This window comes from Neofelis nebulosa, chromosome 15 (genome assembly GCF_028018385.1).
Source record: "Neofelis nebulosa isolate mNeoNeb1 chromosome 15, mNeoNeb1.pri, whole genome shotgun sequence".
In the NCBI taxonomy this organism is placed as follows: domain Eukaryota; kingdom Metazoa; phylum Chordata; class Mammalia; order Carnivora; family Felidae; genus Neofelis; species Neofelis nebulosa.
In genome coordinates this window covers 30,030,292-30,048,655 of record NC_080796.1, presented here as the reverse complement: position 1 = coordinate 30,048,655, position 18,364 = coordinate 30,030,292, and the positions used below count along the sequence as shown (strand labels likewise).

The following is an 18,364-nucleotide window of genomic DNA, read 5'->3' as shown; positions in this document are numbered from 1 at the left end:
CGTGTGTGCACATGGGCGCAGGGACACTGGTGAGCCAGGTGACAGCACTGGTAGATCTGTAAAGGAATAAGCAACCAAATGCAAAGAGCTTGTAACCTGCAAACTCTCAAGTTCCACACCATAAGGTACACTGGTCTTGGTCCTAACCAGAATTCCTCCTGGCAATTTAGATGGAAATTTTCTAAGGTACGCTTAAACTGCAGCTCACTGAACTTAGATTAGTAATATGTTAGATGACTAAGATGAGATTCAAGCTCTCTTTTAGGTCTAGAAACACATACACATACACACACCCCAACAAAACCAAATTTTGCTGAGGTAAGTATAAAGTTCTAAGTTTACACTAAAGAAAAAAAATCATTTACTCAAAAGTAGGGTGGAGAATACCCATTTGTCAGCAGGCCACAAGTAACTGAGGTCAATTGGCTACAAGTTCACCGTGAGGTGAATATAATAAAGCCGCTAAAAAAATCTAAAGCACATCTAATAACACAGAATGATGAGGATTAGTAGTTCTCAACCTTTTGTTCGGCCAACTGCCTAAAAGATACAATGCTGTCCTCAATGCTGTCATGAGGAACAGAGTTGATGAAGCAGTGATCCTCAATTGAATAGATGGTGTAAACCCATCAGCCCCTCAGAAAATTAGCAACCTTACAACTGTTCTTAACAGTGATGTTTTTGCTAGGCACATCTTAAGTGTGATTAATTCTGGACTTGTTATTTTAAGAGATACTCTATATATTGGAATATGAAATCAGATTAGGGCAAAGGCAGTGGTAAAAGGTCTAGAAACAACGTCATGTAAGGAATATTCACTGGGGAAAAAAAGAAAAATGTTAAATTTAGAAAACTAGAACTCTCTAAACAGGATAAATCATGTCTTCCTCTGTAATTCTTCAACCTGTTACCCCTTTTTTTCCACCACAGCACAAATCACATGGTTGCAATTACGTCTTTATACACCTATCTTCTCCACTAACTGTAAGTCATGGGAGGGCAGGAATTGATTCTAATTTCTTTTTCCATCCCCACACCTAAGTGTGGTGCCTGGCATAAAGAAGGTACTTAATTACTGTTCCTTGAATGAACTGCCAGAATAGCATGGTGTTCAAGAGCTTCGTGTTCTTAGAGTTCAAGTGTTGATGGGAATCTGGACTTAACTTTACTAATGTGTGACCTTAGGTAAGTTCCCCAATTTCTTTGTGCCTCAGCTTCTTCATCTATAAAATGAAGATTATAGTAGAAATTACACTTCAGAGAGTTCAAGATCAAATGAGTTAAACATAGAAAGTGCTTAATCAGAAGAGTGTCCGGGTGCCCGGGTGGCTCAGTTGGTTAAGCATCCAACTCTTGATATCAGCTCAGGTCATGATCTCACGGTTGTGAGATCGAGTCCTGCACTGGGGCTCCATGCTCAGTAAGGAGCCTGCCTGGGATTCGTGCTCCCTCTCCACGCCCCTGCTGTGCTTGCATACCATCTCTCACTCTCTCTCAAAAAAAAAAAAAAAAAAAAAAGAGCACCCAGAAGGTGGGAAGCAGTGAATAAATGTTAAAAACAAATACACAGCCTATTTGCTTTCATTTCTTGCTGGTATCTGCATGCCAGTTTCTAAAAACCTAACCAGTTTTCATCAGCTATGATCAAGGAAGTAGGTCCCAAGCCTCATTAATTATTATCTAAATACTCGGAGTGAAGGACTAAGGGATAACTCCGAGTAGATGACAAGTGCTGTGTCTCACCTGCCTCTAGTCCCTCTGCCTCAAAGTCCTTTTAGTACTTCTTCCTAACCCTTGTTCATCCTTCAAGATACAAGAACCTCCAGTGGTCTTCCAGTGACTATCACATCCCAATTTGCATTTCATGTCCCTTTAATATGTTTCACAGCACTTATACAATGTTTTAAAATTTATTTACCCATCCATTCTCAGTGATTCAAAGATGGAAAAGACATGTCTTCCTATCTTTAATCCTCAAAAACTAGTATAACTGTGGCATATAAGACACCTCATAAATGCCTATGGAATGAACATTTGCTAACCAAATAAATAAACTTTAGTGTTCATTAGAAACTAGTGTGTTGCTATTTTCTGGACAGTTAAAATAACTGGAATGTTAGCGACTATCACAGTAACCAAAGTATGCTTTTTATAGCTTATTTCATGCCATCTACATCTATCAGTAACCAATGAAACAGAAACTGCCAGTGGTCTTCCCCAGCCTCCAAACCGGCAACAGAATAAGAATATACATTAACCACGATACTACTTTGAGGAATTCTTGACATATATCATAATTCAGATCATTCATCACCCTGGTAACAGTTTTTATATTATGTAAAGTGTCAGAAATTAACACAGAACACCCCATTCCTAATACTAAGGTTCTGATAGTTAACAATCATTTGTTCATCTGTGTAAAAATCATTTGAACACCTACTATATGCCAGGCACTATGATAAAAATACAAACTTTTCAAACAGTTTTAAATCAGCCTATTCAAGAGAGTTTAGAAATTAAACACGACGAACTAAGTTTTGCATCTTCAAATACCCTTTGTAAAGCTTATCTGAATTCTACCTAAGAGTCCTATTTTGTGTTGCTGTAAGTTACCCTGAGGAAAGGGGATGTTAGGAATTGTTTTACCTGTCCTCATGACTTCCAGTACGAACATCCTTCATGGCAGCAAATCCGCAAGGCACTCTAGCATATTTATTTAAATTTTCAATAAGTGTTTTCCCTACTTCAAGGTAGTAAGGATCTCCTGTAGCCTATTAAAAAGGAGAATATATGTATACATATATATAGCTTATATATTACCATACACCCACTCATTTATCAGATATTTATTGAGTACCTACTAGGTGCTTAGGCATTGTATCAGGCACTGGAACACAGGTTACATAGAACTTAGCTCTGAAAATAAGCCATGGATCTGCTTTATGGAATTTCTTAAACACACAACTGGAAAGCTGTCCAACTATATATCTCAACCCTTAGATAAAATTTTTAATACCCAGAAAGGTGGCCTGATTAAAGAAAGGTAAGAGACATGCTTTAGAAAGCAGCTCTCAAATATAAAACTCTATATAGAAATGTTTATACAAGTATTTTGAAAAGACAAAAAACTTAGATGTCAATTCTTACATCTTTCAGTAACTATGGACTAGATGAATGTAAACTGTAACATATCCAATCATTATAACATTAAACAAGCAGTCTGAAAACCCAATTACTATTATAAGATAGTGAGATATCCAACACAAAATGGGTGTTAAACAGCAAAAAAAAAAGAGGTAAAATAGCTTACTTTATACAAGAAGTAGGTACTTTCTGCAAATTCTGGTCTTAAAGGATGTTGAGCCCAATGTACCCTGAAATCTGTCGTAAATGCCTGGACAAAACAACATATAAATAGGTACCGTAATGTGAGTTAAAAAATAAACAAGTGACTCCAGAGTATATAATATAATAGCACATGAATTAGACCACAATTTAAAAATAATTAAAATATTGATAACTTTCATCTACAAAATGAAAATTTTCATCGCTTAAAATCCCAATTCATTTTTGGTAAGGTGCTATTTTTACCAATTAAATGTAATTATTTTTGTAAATGATCATTCTGGCTATTAGGAAGCTTAGAGAAAACTATGAAACTCAGTAATGCCACTACATGGGCCTTTGTGTTTTCTTTTTCCTTATCTCCATTTTCCCCTCTTAAGTCCCTAGTTCTTATGTTTCTATTTTGGCATTTTAGCATATATTTTCTTTTATAACCTCAATCCTCTGCAGAGTGAGACAGGGCATTAGTTAAAAACTACACTAGTCTCACTTGAAATTATTTACTAACAGAGCCAACTGGTTAAAAAAAAAAAGATTAAGGGGCGCTTGGATGGCTCCATCAGTTGAGCATCCAACTTCGGCTCAGATCATGATCTCACATTCGTGGGTTCAAGCCCCGCATCAGGCTCTGTGCCGACAGCGCAGAGCCTGGAGCCTTTGGATTCTGTGTCTCCCTGTCTCTCTCTGCCCCTCCCCTGCTTACACTCTGTTTCTGTCTCTCAAAAAAGAAAATAAAGTGTTAAAAAAAAGATCAAAATAAAACTAAAACTTTGTTTTTTAGCTTTTTTAAAAGTTTATTTATTTTTAAAAGGGGGGAGGCAAAGAAAGAGGGGTAAGAGAATCCCAAGAAGGCTCCATGCTCAGCACAGAGCCCGATGTGGGGCTCGATCTGAAAACCGTGAGATCATGACTTGAGCTGAAATCAAGAGTGGGATGCTTAACCAACTGAGCCACCCCAGCCCCCAAGACCAAAACCTTTGTGGGAACCAAATGAAACTTCATCTGCGGTAAGACGTATTTAGTTGAAACGTCAGTTTATTCAGAGTGAATGCAAATTTTCTACAATGTACAGTCCTACTTACTTGAAGGCTAATATAACTATACTTTCTAAAACAAACACTTTAGGAATGCTCAGATATCCCACAGTGTAGGGAATAAGCAGCGACAGAACAAGGTCACACATGAGTTTGAAAATTTTTAATGGAACATTTCTGGAAAGCCAAAATGTGTGCTATTAAAATCTTGCCATATCAAGCTAGAAATAATATTTATTACTAATATATAAAAACCAGGCAGTCTATGTGATCAGCAAGAGTATGTTCAATGTCTATCATTTTCATAAAATAAGCTTCAGAAAATAAAGAGTAAAAAAAAGTCTCTCTAGCTGATGGATATATGTGAAAGTTAGAACTAGACAATGCATATCTAATGGCATGGATTAGAAAGGCTGAAAAATACTAATTTGGGTTTTTGGGTTTTTTTACACAAAAGTCCAGCATTACCTTGAGTTCTTTTGGTATATGAGAAAAAGGAAAACCATATGTAATAGTTTATAAACCAAATATAAATGGATATACTATTTAACCGGGAAAAAACAGAAAAAGAGAATAAACCAACCCTGAAGATGACACTTGGTACATTATTAAATTAGCAAGTTACAGTATATATAAATTAGAATTCCAAAGATTATTTGCTTACCTCTGGTAGGAAATTGTGTTTTTTAATCACCTGATACAACATTTCATGAGTTTCAATGGCAGGTCTAATATCCCCCTTTAAGACCTAGAAGTCAACAATAACAACAAAATTACCTAATAAAATAGGAATTGATTTTGTCTAGAGTCATTATATACATAGAAAGCTGCACATTAATACATTTTAAAATGTGACTCCATTTTGGTAATTCCATTTTAGAGGTCACAAATGTACTTCATCATTCTACATTAATATTAAGAAAGTACAGTGTTTTGTTTTGGGGTTTTTTTACCTGCAAACCTGGAAAAAAGGCGAGCAAAGCATCCATCCAAGTCCGAGCATTGAGCATTGGCTTGTGGATATGCACATCAAGTAGAAGAGGTGGCTGGCTAATGTACCTCATTATGGCATCGTAATGCTAGAAGATCACAACATGTGTTCATGAAAGCAGATGAAAAAAGATGTACTACTCTAAAAACTCTAAAAACAGCATTTCGTTAACGCTGTGAAGAAAGTAAAGCTGAATTTATATATAAATAAATTTACTAAGTAATTATGTAAATATTTAAGTGATTCTGTATGGGAATCTTTCTAAAATATATATACTCCCCTGTGTTAATTCTGATACAGAATATTAAAGACTATAGTTAACATAAGATCTTTGGAGGGGAACAGATCTGAACATCCCATCCCTGATGGGATGTCTTTTATGTTCTTAAAAACTCTTTTTTCCCCTTCTTTTATCTTCTTCCCTTAGATATTTCTCAGCTTTGACAACAACAGGTTGAGCTGTTAGTCAATGAATGGTAATGAGCCAACAAAAATAATCTGTTCTTGTTCACCTCAAGAAAATCTTGTAGTAATCTAATAAACAATATATGATAGTGTTTTTTAAAGTATTCAATCGATAACTTATTATTGGGTCTCTTACTGGTTTTTCCTAACTTGTATATTATTTAATAACCATTACTGAGTATCTGCTAGATGCTGAGACACGGCTGTAACACTTCATATGCCCTAGCTCATTTAATCCTTCCAGTATCTCCATGAATGGTACTACTATTTCCATTTTATGGATAAGGAACAGAGACAAACAGTGTAAAGTTACTTGCCCAAAGTCACAAAACCAGTGGTACAACCAGGATTTAAACTCAGGTAGAGCAACTCCCATACTTCAGTCACTACACTGTACTGTCTCACAGTAATGTGGGTGAATTGATGGGTGCACAAACAAATTATAAATAATTTCAAAAAAAACCACAGTGATACAGCTGATGAGTTTGCTGTACTGATTTCATTTTGCTTCAATTACAAAGGCAATCCAATCAGGTTCAGTAATCCTTACCCTTCTCTCTTAAAACTATGCCTGTAATTCTGACCCAGACTTAAGACTGACAGACCTGCTTTTGAAATGAACACTCACTAGTTTCTCCTAGGTATCCAAAGCCCTGTATGCTTGATGTGATCAAGGAGTAGGTCAAACTTCCAAGTTTTCACAAAGAATTGGAATCCACAGGAAAAAAATAACTAGTAATTTATTCCAACAAATTCTCTTCATGCGTAGAAGATTAGGTAAAACTCAAATCTACCCATTTTATTACTTACTGGCAGATCTTAAAAACTTCTGATAAGAGATGAAAATGAAAACTTTTGTAATGAAAATGAAATTGAAATTAGTTTACAATGAAAAACTTTGTAAACTAATTTTTGGAATTTATATAGTTTTGTCCTATCCCTGCCCAACATCATCAGGGAATACTGACAAACACACACACACACACACACACACACACACACACACACACACACACGTTTAAAAACAAATTATTTCTCAGATTGCCACTCAGATAACTGAACTTCTATCAAAATCTGGCAAATAAAATTGGCTCTAAAATTAATATAAAATTGGATCAACTTACTGTATTAAATCTTTCCAGAAAACTGTCATCTCCAAGTAAGACATAGGCTTTCAACAGATATTCATAATATGAATCAATCCCTGCTCCAACTCCACTATCTATGGAAAAAATACACATAAACACAATTCTTTATTTAAACAGTCTTAAAAACTCCTTACAGAGTACAAGTAAGGATATTAGTACACTAAGAATGAAACACTGGTCTAAACATGAAATTGTGTTTACAGTAAAAATTCAACATTTACAGAAATATTAACCCTACTATTTGAATAACCGACAATTTCTTGCTGATGTCTGTATGTTTACAAAAAAAAAAACCTCTTACTTTGCAAAACTGGTTACATAAACCTTATTTAAAAGCAGGAGGGGTCCCTGGGTGGCTCAGTGGGTTAAGTGTCCGGCTTCGGCTCAGGTCATGATCTCACACTTCATGAGTTCAAGCCCCATGTCAAGCTCTGTGTGACAGCTCAGAGCCTGGAGCCTGCTTCAGATTTTGTCTCTCTCTCTCTCTGCCCCATCCCTGCTCACACTCTGACTCTCTCTGTCTCTCAAAAATGAATAGAAATGTTGGGGCGCCTGGGTGGCGCAGTCGGTTAAGCGTCCGACTTCAGCCAGGTCACGATCTCGCGGTCCGTGAGTTCGAGCCCCGCGTCAGGCTCTGGGCTGATGGCTCGGAGCCTGGAGCCTGTTTCCGATTCTGTGTCTCCCTCTCTCTCTGCCCCTCCCCCGTTCATGCTCTGTCTCTCTCTGTCCCAAAAATAAATTAAAAACGTTGAAAAAAAAATTTTTTTTAAAAATGAATAGAAATGTTAAAAAAACTAAAAAAAAAAAAAAAAAAAAAAAGCAGGAGATACTAGTTTTAAGAAGTTTTTCAAAGCTCATTTTCTTAGTGAGGAACTCCAAAGAGGAAATACTAGAGAGGACCATTGTGCAATTTTTTAAAAAAAAATTACACCCTTAATCAGTAAGACATCAATCTGTAGAGTTAGAGTAGATATGAAATCAAGACTGCAGCTGTTTAGAGGTATCAATTCTTTTTTTTCCCCGCTTTTTAAGATTTTAAAGTAATCTCTACACCCAACATGGGGCTGGAACCTACAACCCCGAGATCAAGAGTTGCATGCTCTACTAAGCCAGACAGGCACCCCACTAGAGGTGACAATTCTAATTGCTGCACCTAGTGTGACTAGTGGCCTCTTCCTCCAAGATCATCATTAAAATGGACCAAAGAAAGAAAATAAAAACCTGTAAGAAACCTCGCGGCAGAAGCAGGGAAGGTGGGGGAGAGGGTGGCCTTGGCCAGGAACAGAAGGCGGCCAGAAATGGCTAAGAAAGTCAATCAGGTGGGAAACTGCTAGAGCTTTGCAGATGCTTCTGTCCCACCACTGTCATAAGACACAATGTCTCCTCCTATCCTTGCTACAACTCAGTCTATGCTCCAGGTATCCTCAGGGTAAAATCTGGGCATCATAGAAGCCCTGCATAAGGAACTGAACAAAAGAGTGGCGGACTAATTTTAGACATTCTTTCCCCTACTTTTCCCCACAAATGAGGCTAGTGAATTACAATCTAAATTATAATTACAATCTTACAAATCCCTATACCCAGGGAACACTCAATGTCAACTGAATCAGAATCTCTAGGAATCTAAGCATCAGTGTTTTTAAAAAAAATTTCTTAGAATTCATCCTTAAGATCACTGAGGATGACAGGGATTGGAATCTGATCTTTCCACAGAGTAGGTGACAAAGAACATGAACTTGTAGGCCAAAAACATTTAAGAAGCATGACTTTCTAAAAATAAAAAGAATGTACTAGAATAAGAACTTATCAGAACAAGAAACAGAACAGGCACACCCATTTTAAATTATTTAATTTTAAAATTAGCCAAATAGGGGCACCTGGGTGGCACATTCAGTTATGCGTCCAACTCTTGATCTTGGCTTGGGTTGTGATCTCACAGTTTGTGAGTTCAAGGCCCACATGGGGCTCTGCACTGATGGTGTGGAGCCTGTTTGGGATTCTGCCTCTCCTTCTCTCTGCCCCTTTCCTGCTTGTGCTCTCTTTCTCTCAAAATAAATAAACTTTAAAATTTTTTTAAAAATTTAGCCTAACAAACATACTAAAGAGATAGGAAAGATGTTAGCAGTAAAAAATAAGGAAAAAAAATTTTAAGTAAGTTCTCCACCCAACTTGGAGCTTGAACTCACAACCCTGAGATCAAGAGTCACATGCTGTATTGACTAAAATCAGCCAGGTGCCCCAACAAGAAAAAATTCTTTAATCGGGCAGAAACATATGGAATAAAAATACACAGTTAAAGTAACATAACAGATGGGATATACAGCAGAAAGGATGCAGCTGAGGAACAGATGAGCCAACTGGAAGACCAGAAGCAATCTTCCAGAAGAAAGAAAAGGCAGGGGGGAAAAAAAAAAAAAAAAAAAATATATATATATATACACACACACAAATATACATATATATACACACACACACACACACACACACACAAAGGCTAAGACATACAGAGGATAGAAATAGAAGTGATTAAGATAATAGGAATTGCAAAAAGACAAATAAAAATGAAAAGAACATCTAAAAAATAAGATGAAAAAAATAAAAAGTATAAAAAGTAAGACCAGTTTTCAGCAATTAAAAACATAAAAGATTTTAGGGGCGCCTAAGTGGCTCAGTTGGCTAAGTGTATGACTCTTGATTTTGGCTTAGATCATGATTTCACAGTTGTGGGATTGAGCCCCATGTCAAACTCCGTGCTGACAGTGGGGAGCCTGCTTGGGATTCTCTCTCTGCCCCCCTCCCAAATAAATAAACTTAAGAAAAAAAAACCAAAGATTTTAAGTAGAAAGGACCCATAGAATACCAAAAGGAGAGCTAAAGAATATTTTACATCTAAAACTATAGTGAAATTTTTAGAAAATTTTCTTTACATTCAATATTCTTTTTATTGCTTTTTAATTTTTAATGTTTATTTATTTTTGAGAGAGAAAGAGAGAGAGAGAACACAAGTGGGGAAGGGGCAGAGAGAGAGGGAGACACAGAATCTAAAGCAGGTTCCAGGCTCTGAGCTGTCAGCACAGAGCCCGACACAGGGATCTAACCCACGAACTGTGAGATCACGACCTGAGCCAAAGTCGGACGCTTAACAGACTGAGCCACCCAGGCAACCCTCTTTGCATTCAATATTCTTAATCTTCGAGAAAGAAAGAGTAGATCATACACACAAGGGCATAAAAATCAGAATAATATCAGATTTTTTAGCAGGATGTAAGAAGACAATAGAGTTGTATTTTTAAAGACTTGAAGGAAAAGAACTTAAACAGAAAATTATATACAGCCAAACCTTCACTCAAATACGAAAGCATAATAAAATGACTGTCAGCCATTAAAGGCCTCAGTAGCTATTAAAGCTACTGAAAGCAGGAATAATTACTTAAATAAGAAGACAGGCAAATCTAACAGATGTTGCGAGCAATATACAAAGTACAAGTGAGCAAATATCTTGACGGTCTGTTACCTTTAAAGGAAAAGGAGGGTAGCACTAAGACCAAAAGAAAAAAGAACACATTCAGAGTGAATAAGAACCAACTATATAATATCAATATAATGGGAAATGAGGGGTGGGGCGAGTGGAGACAGAGACAGGAGAACATGCTAAAGTCCATGTCTTACTAGAAGGTAAATATAAGTTTCATTTAATAACAAAAAGATAAAGAGAAAACACACTGATTAAAGTGGAACACACTGAAATTACAATTAAGATAGTATAAGCCCAAATATATTAAAAATAGAAGTAAATGTGAATGGACTGAAATCACCAATTAAAAGATAAGACAAATTGGCTTTTACAAACTTATACATTTTATAACAGTTATAGCATGAGCACCTGCAAAGACTCAAAGTAAAAGGATAGAAAAAACACTCATCAGGCAATTAAACAATATAAAGCTGATGGAGCTGTACTGCTATCAGATTAAACAGACTAAAAGACAAAATACATTATTAGAGATGATCACTGCATAATGATGGAAGGTTCAACCAAGAAGAGAGCAATTTTAAATGTATGCACCCAATAAAATAGACCAGTGCACCAATAGAACTATAGGCAGATATTAGTCCATTATCTTTGTCAGAAACGTTATCCACCTTTCTTAATTCTTGAGAGTTCAAGCAAACAAAATCAGCAAAGATCTGAACAAATTAAGCAAATTGATATATATAGATATCTACATACAACAATTAGAAAATACACACTTTTTAAGGCAAAATGTTCACAAAAACTGGCTATGTTCCAGGCCAAAAAGAAAATGTCAATAAATTTCAAAGGATAGTTATCACACAGATCGTAAGTATCACATAGGTATCAACACTATTTTTTTTTATAAAGTGAGGTTTTTTAACTTTATTTATTTTGAGAGACAGAGAAACCCAAGCAAGCTCCACACTCTCAGAGCAGCACCCAACTCTGGGCTCAATCCCACAAACCGCGAGATCATGACCTGAGCCAAAATCAAGAGTTGGATGCTTAACTAACTGAGCCACCCAGGTGCCCCTCAATAATATTTTTTAAAAGCACAACTAACTGAGTAGAAAATGGACAAAATACAAAAACATCAATATCAAAAAAAAAAAAAAAAAGGGAAACCTATATGACCACTAAATACGAAGAGGTGTTAAACATCATCAATGGTCAAAGAAATACAAATGAAACCACAATGGGAAATCATTTTATACCCATTTTATTGCAAAATCGTTTTTGAGTCTGACAATACTCAATGGAGAGGATGTTAATTCAAGGGATCTCTTATATGTTGCTGATGGAAGTATAAAGTGGTGAAATGACTTTGGAAAACGATGTTGAAAACAATTTTGACATTATCTCCTAAAGCTGAACATTAATTTATCCTATGATCTAAAACTTCCACTCCTACATATATAGCCAAGAAAAACTCTTAAACATGTACAACAGGAGAAACATAAAAAATATTCACAGCACTATTATTCACAACAGTAAAATCCTGGAAACTATCTAAATACTTAGATTGTGGTTCATTCATCCAATAAAATATTAGACAGCAGTCAAAATAAAATGAAATATGCCTTCATGTAATAATATGCATGAATCTTAGCAAAATCATATTAAGTGAAAGAGTCTCAAAAGTATACAGGACATAGGATTTTATAAAGTTTAAAACAAAGAAATGTACTTTTTAAGAATACATACAGATGTAATATAACTTTATTAAAAGCAAATCATCAGTCATAAGAATGATGACTATTTCAGTTAGAGAAGGCAGAGATGTGGGATTGCACAGGTAGAGAGAGTCAAGGACCATACGCAGAAGTGCATGTTGTCAAGTAATGGATGGCCCATTTGTAGGTCCTTCCTTACTACATTCTTAAAAATGACTAAGCAAAATGGGCCATGCATGGACCAATGATGAGTGTGTCATAAACCAAAAATTATAATTGAAAATTAATTCTGATGAATTTGCACTTCAGTTCCAAGCAGATTATACTGTTTTCTTTTTTTGTTTTGTTTTTAAATAGGCTCCATGCCCAATGTGGGGCTCCAAGTAAGTTTAAAAAAAGAAACTGCAGAATTCTGAAGCCAGAATTCAGATTAGTTTCAGGAACCCTACAGACAAAATTTGGAAAAATCTTCTATAATACTAAATAGATAATAAGTAAGATAATCTCCTTAGGAATATTCTAGTGTATTTCCATTCATCTATGTTTTATAGGAGTGTCTTATAAAGATTCATTCATATTCTTTATATAACACTATATTTGGTTTGTTCAAATAACACGTCTCACGAGTCCAATTCATTTTAATAAGGGCTGGTGATAACATTAAATACAGATTTCCACTTAATGTGAGATGGCTGAGGTATTCTGATCCTCTAGTTCTCAAAGGAATAGTTCTAGTGTTTCATCTATACCCTATATCTATAATGCTATACCCAATAAAATATGAAACAAATCAGTAAGCCCACCTAGAGTAAGTGTGCTATTATTTGGCACCAAAGAAGAAAATCAAGTTAAATTAGCTAAAATTCTAGAAAATCTGGTGAAAAACTATGCTTTATACTGTCCCAAAGATTATTTTAACAAATGAAAATCCTTTATTTCCCAACCATTCTGAAGATATGAAGGCTTAAGAAGCCCGACTTACATACCTTTTCTTACCCAATCTCCAGTATGAATATTTATAGTCACGCCTACTAAATTACTACTTCGCTGTCTTTTTTCCCAGAGAAAATCAAGAGCTTTTCTTGCGTATTCCTATAATTAAAAAAAAGAAAAGCATACCTGAAGAACTATATGTCTCTGGAAAACAGGAGACAAAGAAAAAAAAATCAAAGGCTCACAGCATATTTTAAGAATTAAGTAAAATTCCTAAGATAAGATTTATTATATTAAACTTCCTTACAAGTAAAATCTTGGCTTTTTTTCTTTCAGCCAATCAAGTCTAGTTAAAAAGAACAGGTCTAAAAATGCTATTTAGTGGCAGTGATCTCACTTTGAGACCATCACGTTCATCTACTCTGATAGTGCAAGTTCACATTCACACATGTATTATTAAATTATATTAATTGCTGCCATAATTAAATGTACTTGCTAAAATAATGCCTATCATTTAAATACAAAGTGAAGATCTCCTTAGATAGTCTTATTTAGAGAATTAGAAGAGGATTTCAAAGTTGGTATGTCATCTTTGAAACACAAACAGGCATTTCAAGAGCTCACTTCTTAAATAGCATAAAACTTTGTTACTGAAGACTAAATAAATTAACTAGTATTCATTTGGCAATACCAAATTTATAACCTTATGTTACCATTTTTTTCCATTTATTTTCACCCATTGGACACTAAATTAAAATAATTTCTGATCAAATTCTTGGCTTTGGATGAAAAAATGTTATAAAAGATAAAAGCAAAGGACATTACAGGAGAATTAAAATTAATTTCAGAGCATGACTCTATTTAGCTTTGGAGAAGTACTTCTACAAAAGAAAAAAAATCGTTAAACCAATTTGCCACTTTGTAGATCTAAGAGGAGTGTAAAATAGTCTTAACTCTTGATTCAACTTATTTATGCTGATTTTTTAGAACAAAGCAGATTATGGCTTTAATTAAACACTAGAACTTCAGGGCCAGAAGTTTCATAAAGATTATATTTCCCTATTCCTATCTTACAGCTAAGAAAACAGGCCCAGTGAAATCAAAGATTTATCCACAGTTTAAACCTGAATTACAGGACAACTAATATGAGAATTCCAATCTCTTTATTAGATCAACACCAACAAACTTTTTCTGATAAGGGCCAGACAGTAAATATTTTAGGCATTACGGGTTATACAGTCAGTGTCACAATTACTCACCTCTGTCACTGTAGCACAAATGGAGTCATAGACAAAAATAAATAAATAAACATGGCTGTGTTTCAATAAAACTTTATTCACAAAAACAGACAGTGGCTGGATTTGGCCCTGACTGTTGTTTGCCAACCCTATATTAGATCAATGCTCTGTCAACTGCATCAGGTTGCTTCTCTTACAATAAATTAACGTATAATCATAAGTTAAAAAGATCATAATTTTCAAGAGACTTACTCATAAATACAAAATAGACTAGTGGAAAGAGTATGGACTTTGTATTTAGAAAGACATGGATTCTAATTCCAATTCCACTCATTCACCTATTTGCTGTGCATCTTATCCTCTTTAAGTCTCACTTGCCCATCCTATAAATGCATCAATATCTCAGAGTTTGTAATTCGAATTAAATTAAGACAGTATGCAAAAATGACTATACTTTTCAATGAAAGGAAAATATGTCAGCAAAATACAAAATAAACACTAAACCAAACATACACATACACACAAAGACCACTTGACTTATTTTAATTACACTCAGATCCAATGTCTTTAAGTATTCCCTATTTTGGCTTGTTCTGTGTGCCATCTCCTGAATTTTAAAAAATTTTCCTAAATCATATGTTTGAAAAAGAGGGTATTTTGTGATACTATTGCACTACAATGACATGCTTAAACATACAGATAAAATTAAAAGTGTGAGACACAGCTAGTCCACAACATATTACTTAGGGAATATTAAGTCTTTTAGATAAGAAATAACATTAACCTTGGAGTAAAAAACTTACAGCTATGACTCTGTCAAGACAAGAGTAAAAAGTTCACTGTGTTTCAGTGAAGCTTTCAGAAATGCAATAGACCATCTAGAAGTAGAATAAACAAAAAGACAGTTTTTCATATAAGACATTTGTGATATCAAATTCATAGAATATAGCTAAAAGTCTTCTAAGAATAGAGCTAAAAATTTACAGAAATGCAAAGTTGTATTTAACATACAGCTACCTCACAATGACTTCTGGGGTTTTGACAAAAACCATGTGATGGAATCCAGACAAAAGTTCCCTAAACTAACAGTACTCCTCCAATTGATAATCCTCATACTTGACCAATGAAAAAAAGATATAAAGTTAGTTATGTCCAAAACCCAAGAAATCAAAGACTATGAAAAGCAAACCTCAAATATTGTTGCTCCTGTGAATCGACTTAAAGCAGCAAACTCAAGGATCAAGGTACCTGCACAAGCTGTACAGGTATCTGTCTCAGTTCCTGTCCGAGCTTCTGGTTTTCTGATACCAAACTTTAAATTAATCTAAATAAAATCAGAAGATTATCATTAGCAACTGTCAAGAGATAATGGCTTCTGGATAAGAGATTATTTTTCAGTCAAGATTTTTCATCAAATCATGGAAATAATTAATAAAATACCTAAACACTGAAATTTAATCTGATGATCTTTGTGCCTTTCCAATTAACATCTAGTGAGGTATATACTACCATACATATATTCATGGGGTAAGTTTTCATTTATTTCCTTCCTCAATGAGACCAAAATTAAGTACCCATTTAGGAATTACATAGAGAAAATACCTTCCAAAACAATTTTATTCTCTGGACAGTTTAAACCAGTTAGTACAAGAATAGGATATTAGACTAGCCCTAAGAGAAATTCAGTTTAATTGAGAATTTGTGAAAAAACAGTACTATATTAGCCCTCCACAGTGAAAAAAACTGATTAGGTATGGGGTGTATTTAAAAGATTAAAATTTTGGGGCGCCTGGGTGGCGCAGTCAGTTAAGCGTCCGACTTCAGCCAGGTCACGATCTCGCGGTCCGTGAGTTCGAGCCCCGCGTCGGGCTCTGGGCTGATGGCTCGGAGCCTGGAGCCTGTTTCCGATTCTGTATCTCCCTCTCTCTCTGCCCCTCCCCCGTTCATGCTCTGTCTCTCTCTGTCCCAAAAATAAATAAAAAACGTTGAAAAAAAAAAAATTTAAAAGATTAAAATTTTGTTTAAAGGCTTTAAAAGTTCTGAAACACAGTGTATAGCCTTGCTGATGGGCTATCAAACAACACAAAAAATTTTTTTCCAAAGGAGGTTTTTTTTTTTTTTTATAATTCAAAGACAACCACATTATACTATGTGATAAAACTGGGTGAACCAGAACCAAACTGACTGGACTGATCATGGTCTTCCACAGTCCAAATAAATAACAAAAGAGCAAGCATATGCCAAGATTTAGCGTAACAACAACAACAAAACAAATAAAAATCGTGTTTCTAGATCACTTTCTATCAGACTCGTAAGGAGAAGTTCAAATAAATTTGTATTTCGACTTAGCTGCAGAAATCAATTGCTGGGTATGCCTCTTACCTTAACAGTATCCAATCAACACTCTAGGAATACCTATGCATGAAGACAGGGATAGTACCCACTCACCACCAATAAACAAATAACGAGAGTGAAACATAGGTGAGACACAGAGCAGATTGCTATGTTGGCCATTTACCTCACTTTGCAGAATGCCACTTAAGGCAAAATTTACCTCATGTTTCATGTGCTATTAGCCTAGCAGCATCTCTCTATCTCCACTCAAATTCATAATTATCTCTATCATTTGTAATTCTGAAAGAATAAATGACTTCAGGTAGTTCTGAACCAAGAACCAGAATGGGAACCATCCCTTGTCCTTTCCATGTTACCTATATCTCTACCTACAGAATTAAAATTGAGAATAAACTTTAAAATTAATTTACATTAATTATGCTAAAGTAAAGTATAATAATTTTTATAAATATTTGCAGTAAGAGTCAACAGTGAAAATTATTTTCTGGTTAGTTCTACTAATTATTACAATCAACTGACCAATAGTTATCTACTATGTGCTGGGTATTATGTTAAGACATAAAGTAACTGAAAAGATCCTTGTCCTCAGGAAGCTTAAAATCCAGACAGAGCAAATAAGACAGACATATAAATGGAGATGGTAACTAATAATGGAAAGTCACAAGTAAGTGCCAAACAAATGGAACTGACAACAAATGCTAAGATCTAAAAATCAGAAGAAATATTATTGATATATAATAAAATATCACATAATTGGGGGTAGCTAAGGGCTAACAATGGCAAAGTCCAGAGTAGTAGTCATGGCAAAGCAAACACAACATGGGAAACATTTATATACCACTTTTAGTATCTTTTCTCTTAACAACAAAAAAGGAGATATTTTGAATCACTGAAGTTCTGTACATTAAAAATATTTAAGATGTTTGTATATTGAATTATGATCTTTATTTATTGTTCCAAGGTGATCTCTACAAAATGCTATAAAAGGACTATTTCTTAATACAGCTATTTATAGTATCATATCATTTCAATCTCATATGTTGAAGGTGAGTGTTACTAAACAACTTTCAAATGCAAAATCTCCAGGGGGCACTACTATTTCTACAAGAAAGAAGCGCTGAGTGCCTTTTTTGCTAATGGAAATCCTACTGCTGACTTTTGCTCTAGAGGCTAGATAAGCTCCGGTCCTGACTAGATCTCAAAAGATGGGTGTAGAGAGGGCACTGGTAGTAGCATCCATTTAGTCATGAAGAAGTCAGAAGCAAGGAGCTTACTGCCCCTTATCGGAAAGTCTTAAGACAAAAAGGGATAAATATATAATAAAGGTTTTATACTTAGAAGGAATTTGGAAACTGGTTCCTCCTGATCCTGTGTTCCTGAGAGTCACAAAGTAGTTCTTAAAATGAAATTTTTTTATTAAAAAGTAGAATTTTAAATTACCTACATTAAATTCATCTATATTATATATTTGCTACACCCATTAAACCCCTAAAATATGTACTGAATCATAATGGAATTCTTACTAACCCTATACTTCATGGATAGAATCATCTACCTGATCTTAGAAATGAGGTCTTAAATGAAAAACTGGCAAAGTACTTTTAATTACGTTGGAGGAAATGGCATCACATACCGTGGACTACCTCTAGGGTTTATACGCGGGTG

General features: G+C 34.9%; 1 protein-coding gene across 10 annotated transcripts in view; it reads right to left on the bottom strand.

Annotated features, from left to right (window-relative positions):
- The window catches only part of EDEM3 (ER degradation enhancing alpha-mannosidase like protein 3), a 79,199-nt gene that overhangs the window by 32,483 nt on the left and 28,352 nt on the right, over window positions 1–18,364 (bottom strand). For all 10 annotated transcript variants that reach the window (XM_058700631.1, XM_058700633.1, XM_058700632.1 and 7 more), the window contains 7 exons: window positions 15,534–15,668; window positions 13,160–13,265; window positions 6,960–7,057; window positions 5,333–5,458; window positions 5,044–5,127; window positions 3,311–3,394; window positions 2,647–2,771 (listed from right to left, as the gene is read on the bottom strand). In XM_058700631.1, the coding sequence (XP_058556614.1) occupies window positions 2,647–2,771; window positions 3,311–3,394; window positions 5,044–5,127; window positions 5,333–5,458; window positions 6,960–7,057; window positions 13,160–13,265; window positions 15,534–15,668 (758 nt within the window). The remainder of the gene's footprint in view (window positions 1–2,646; window positions 2,772–3,310; window positions 3,395–5,043; window positions 5,128–5,332; window positions 5,459–6,959; window positions 7,058–13,159; window positions 13,266–15,533; window positions 15,669–18,364) is intronic.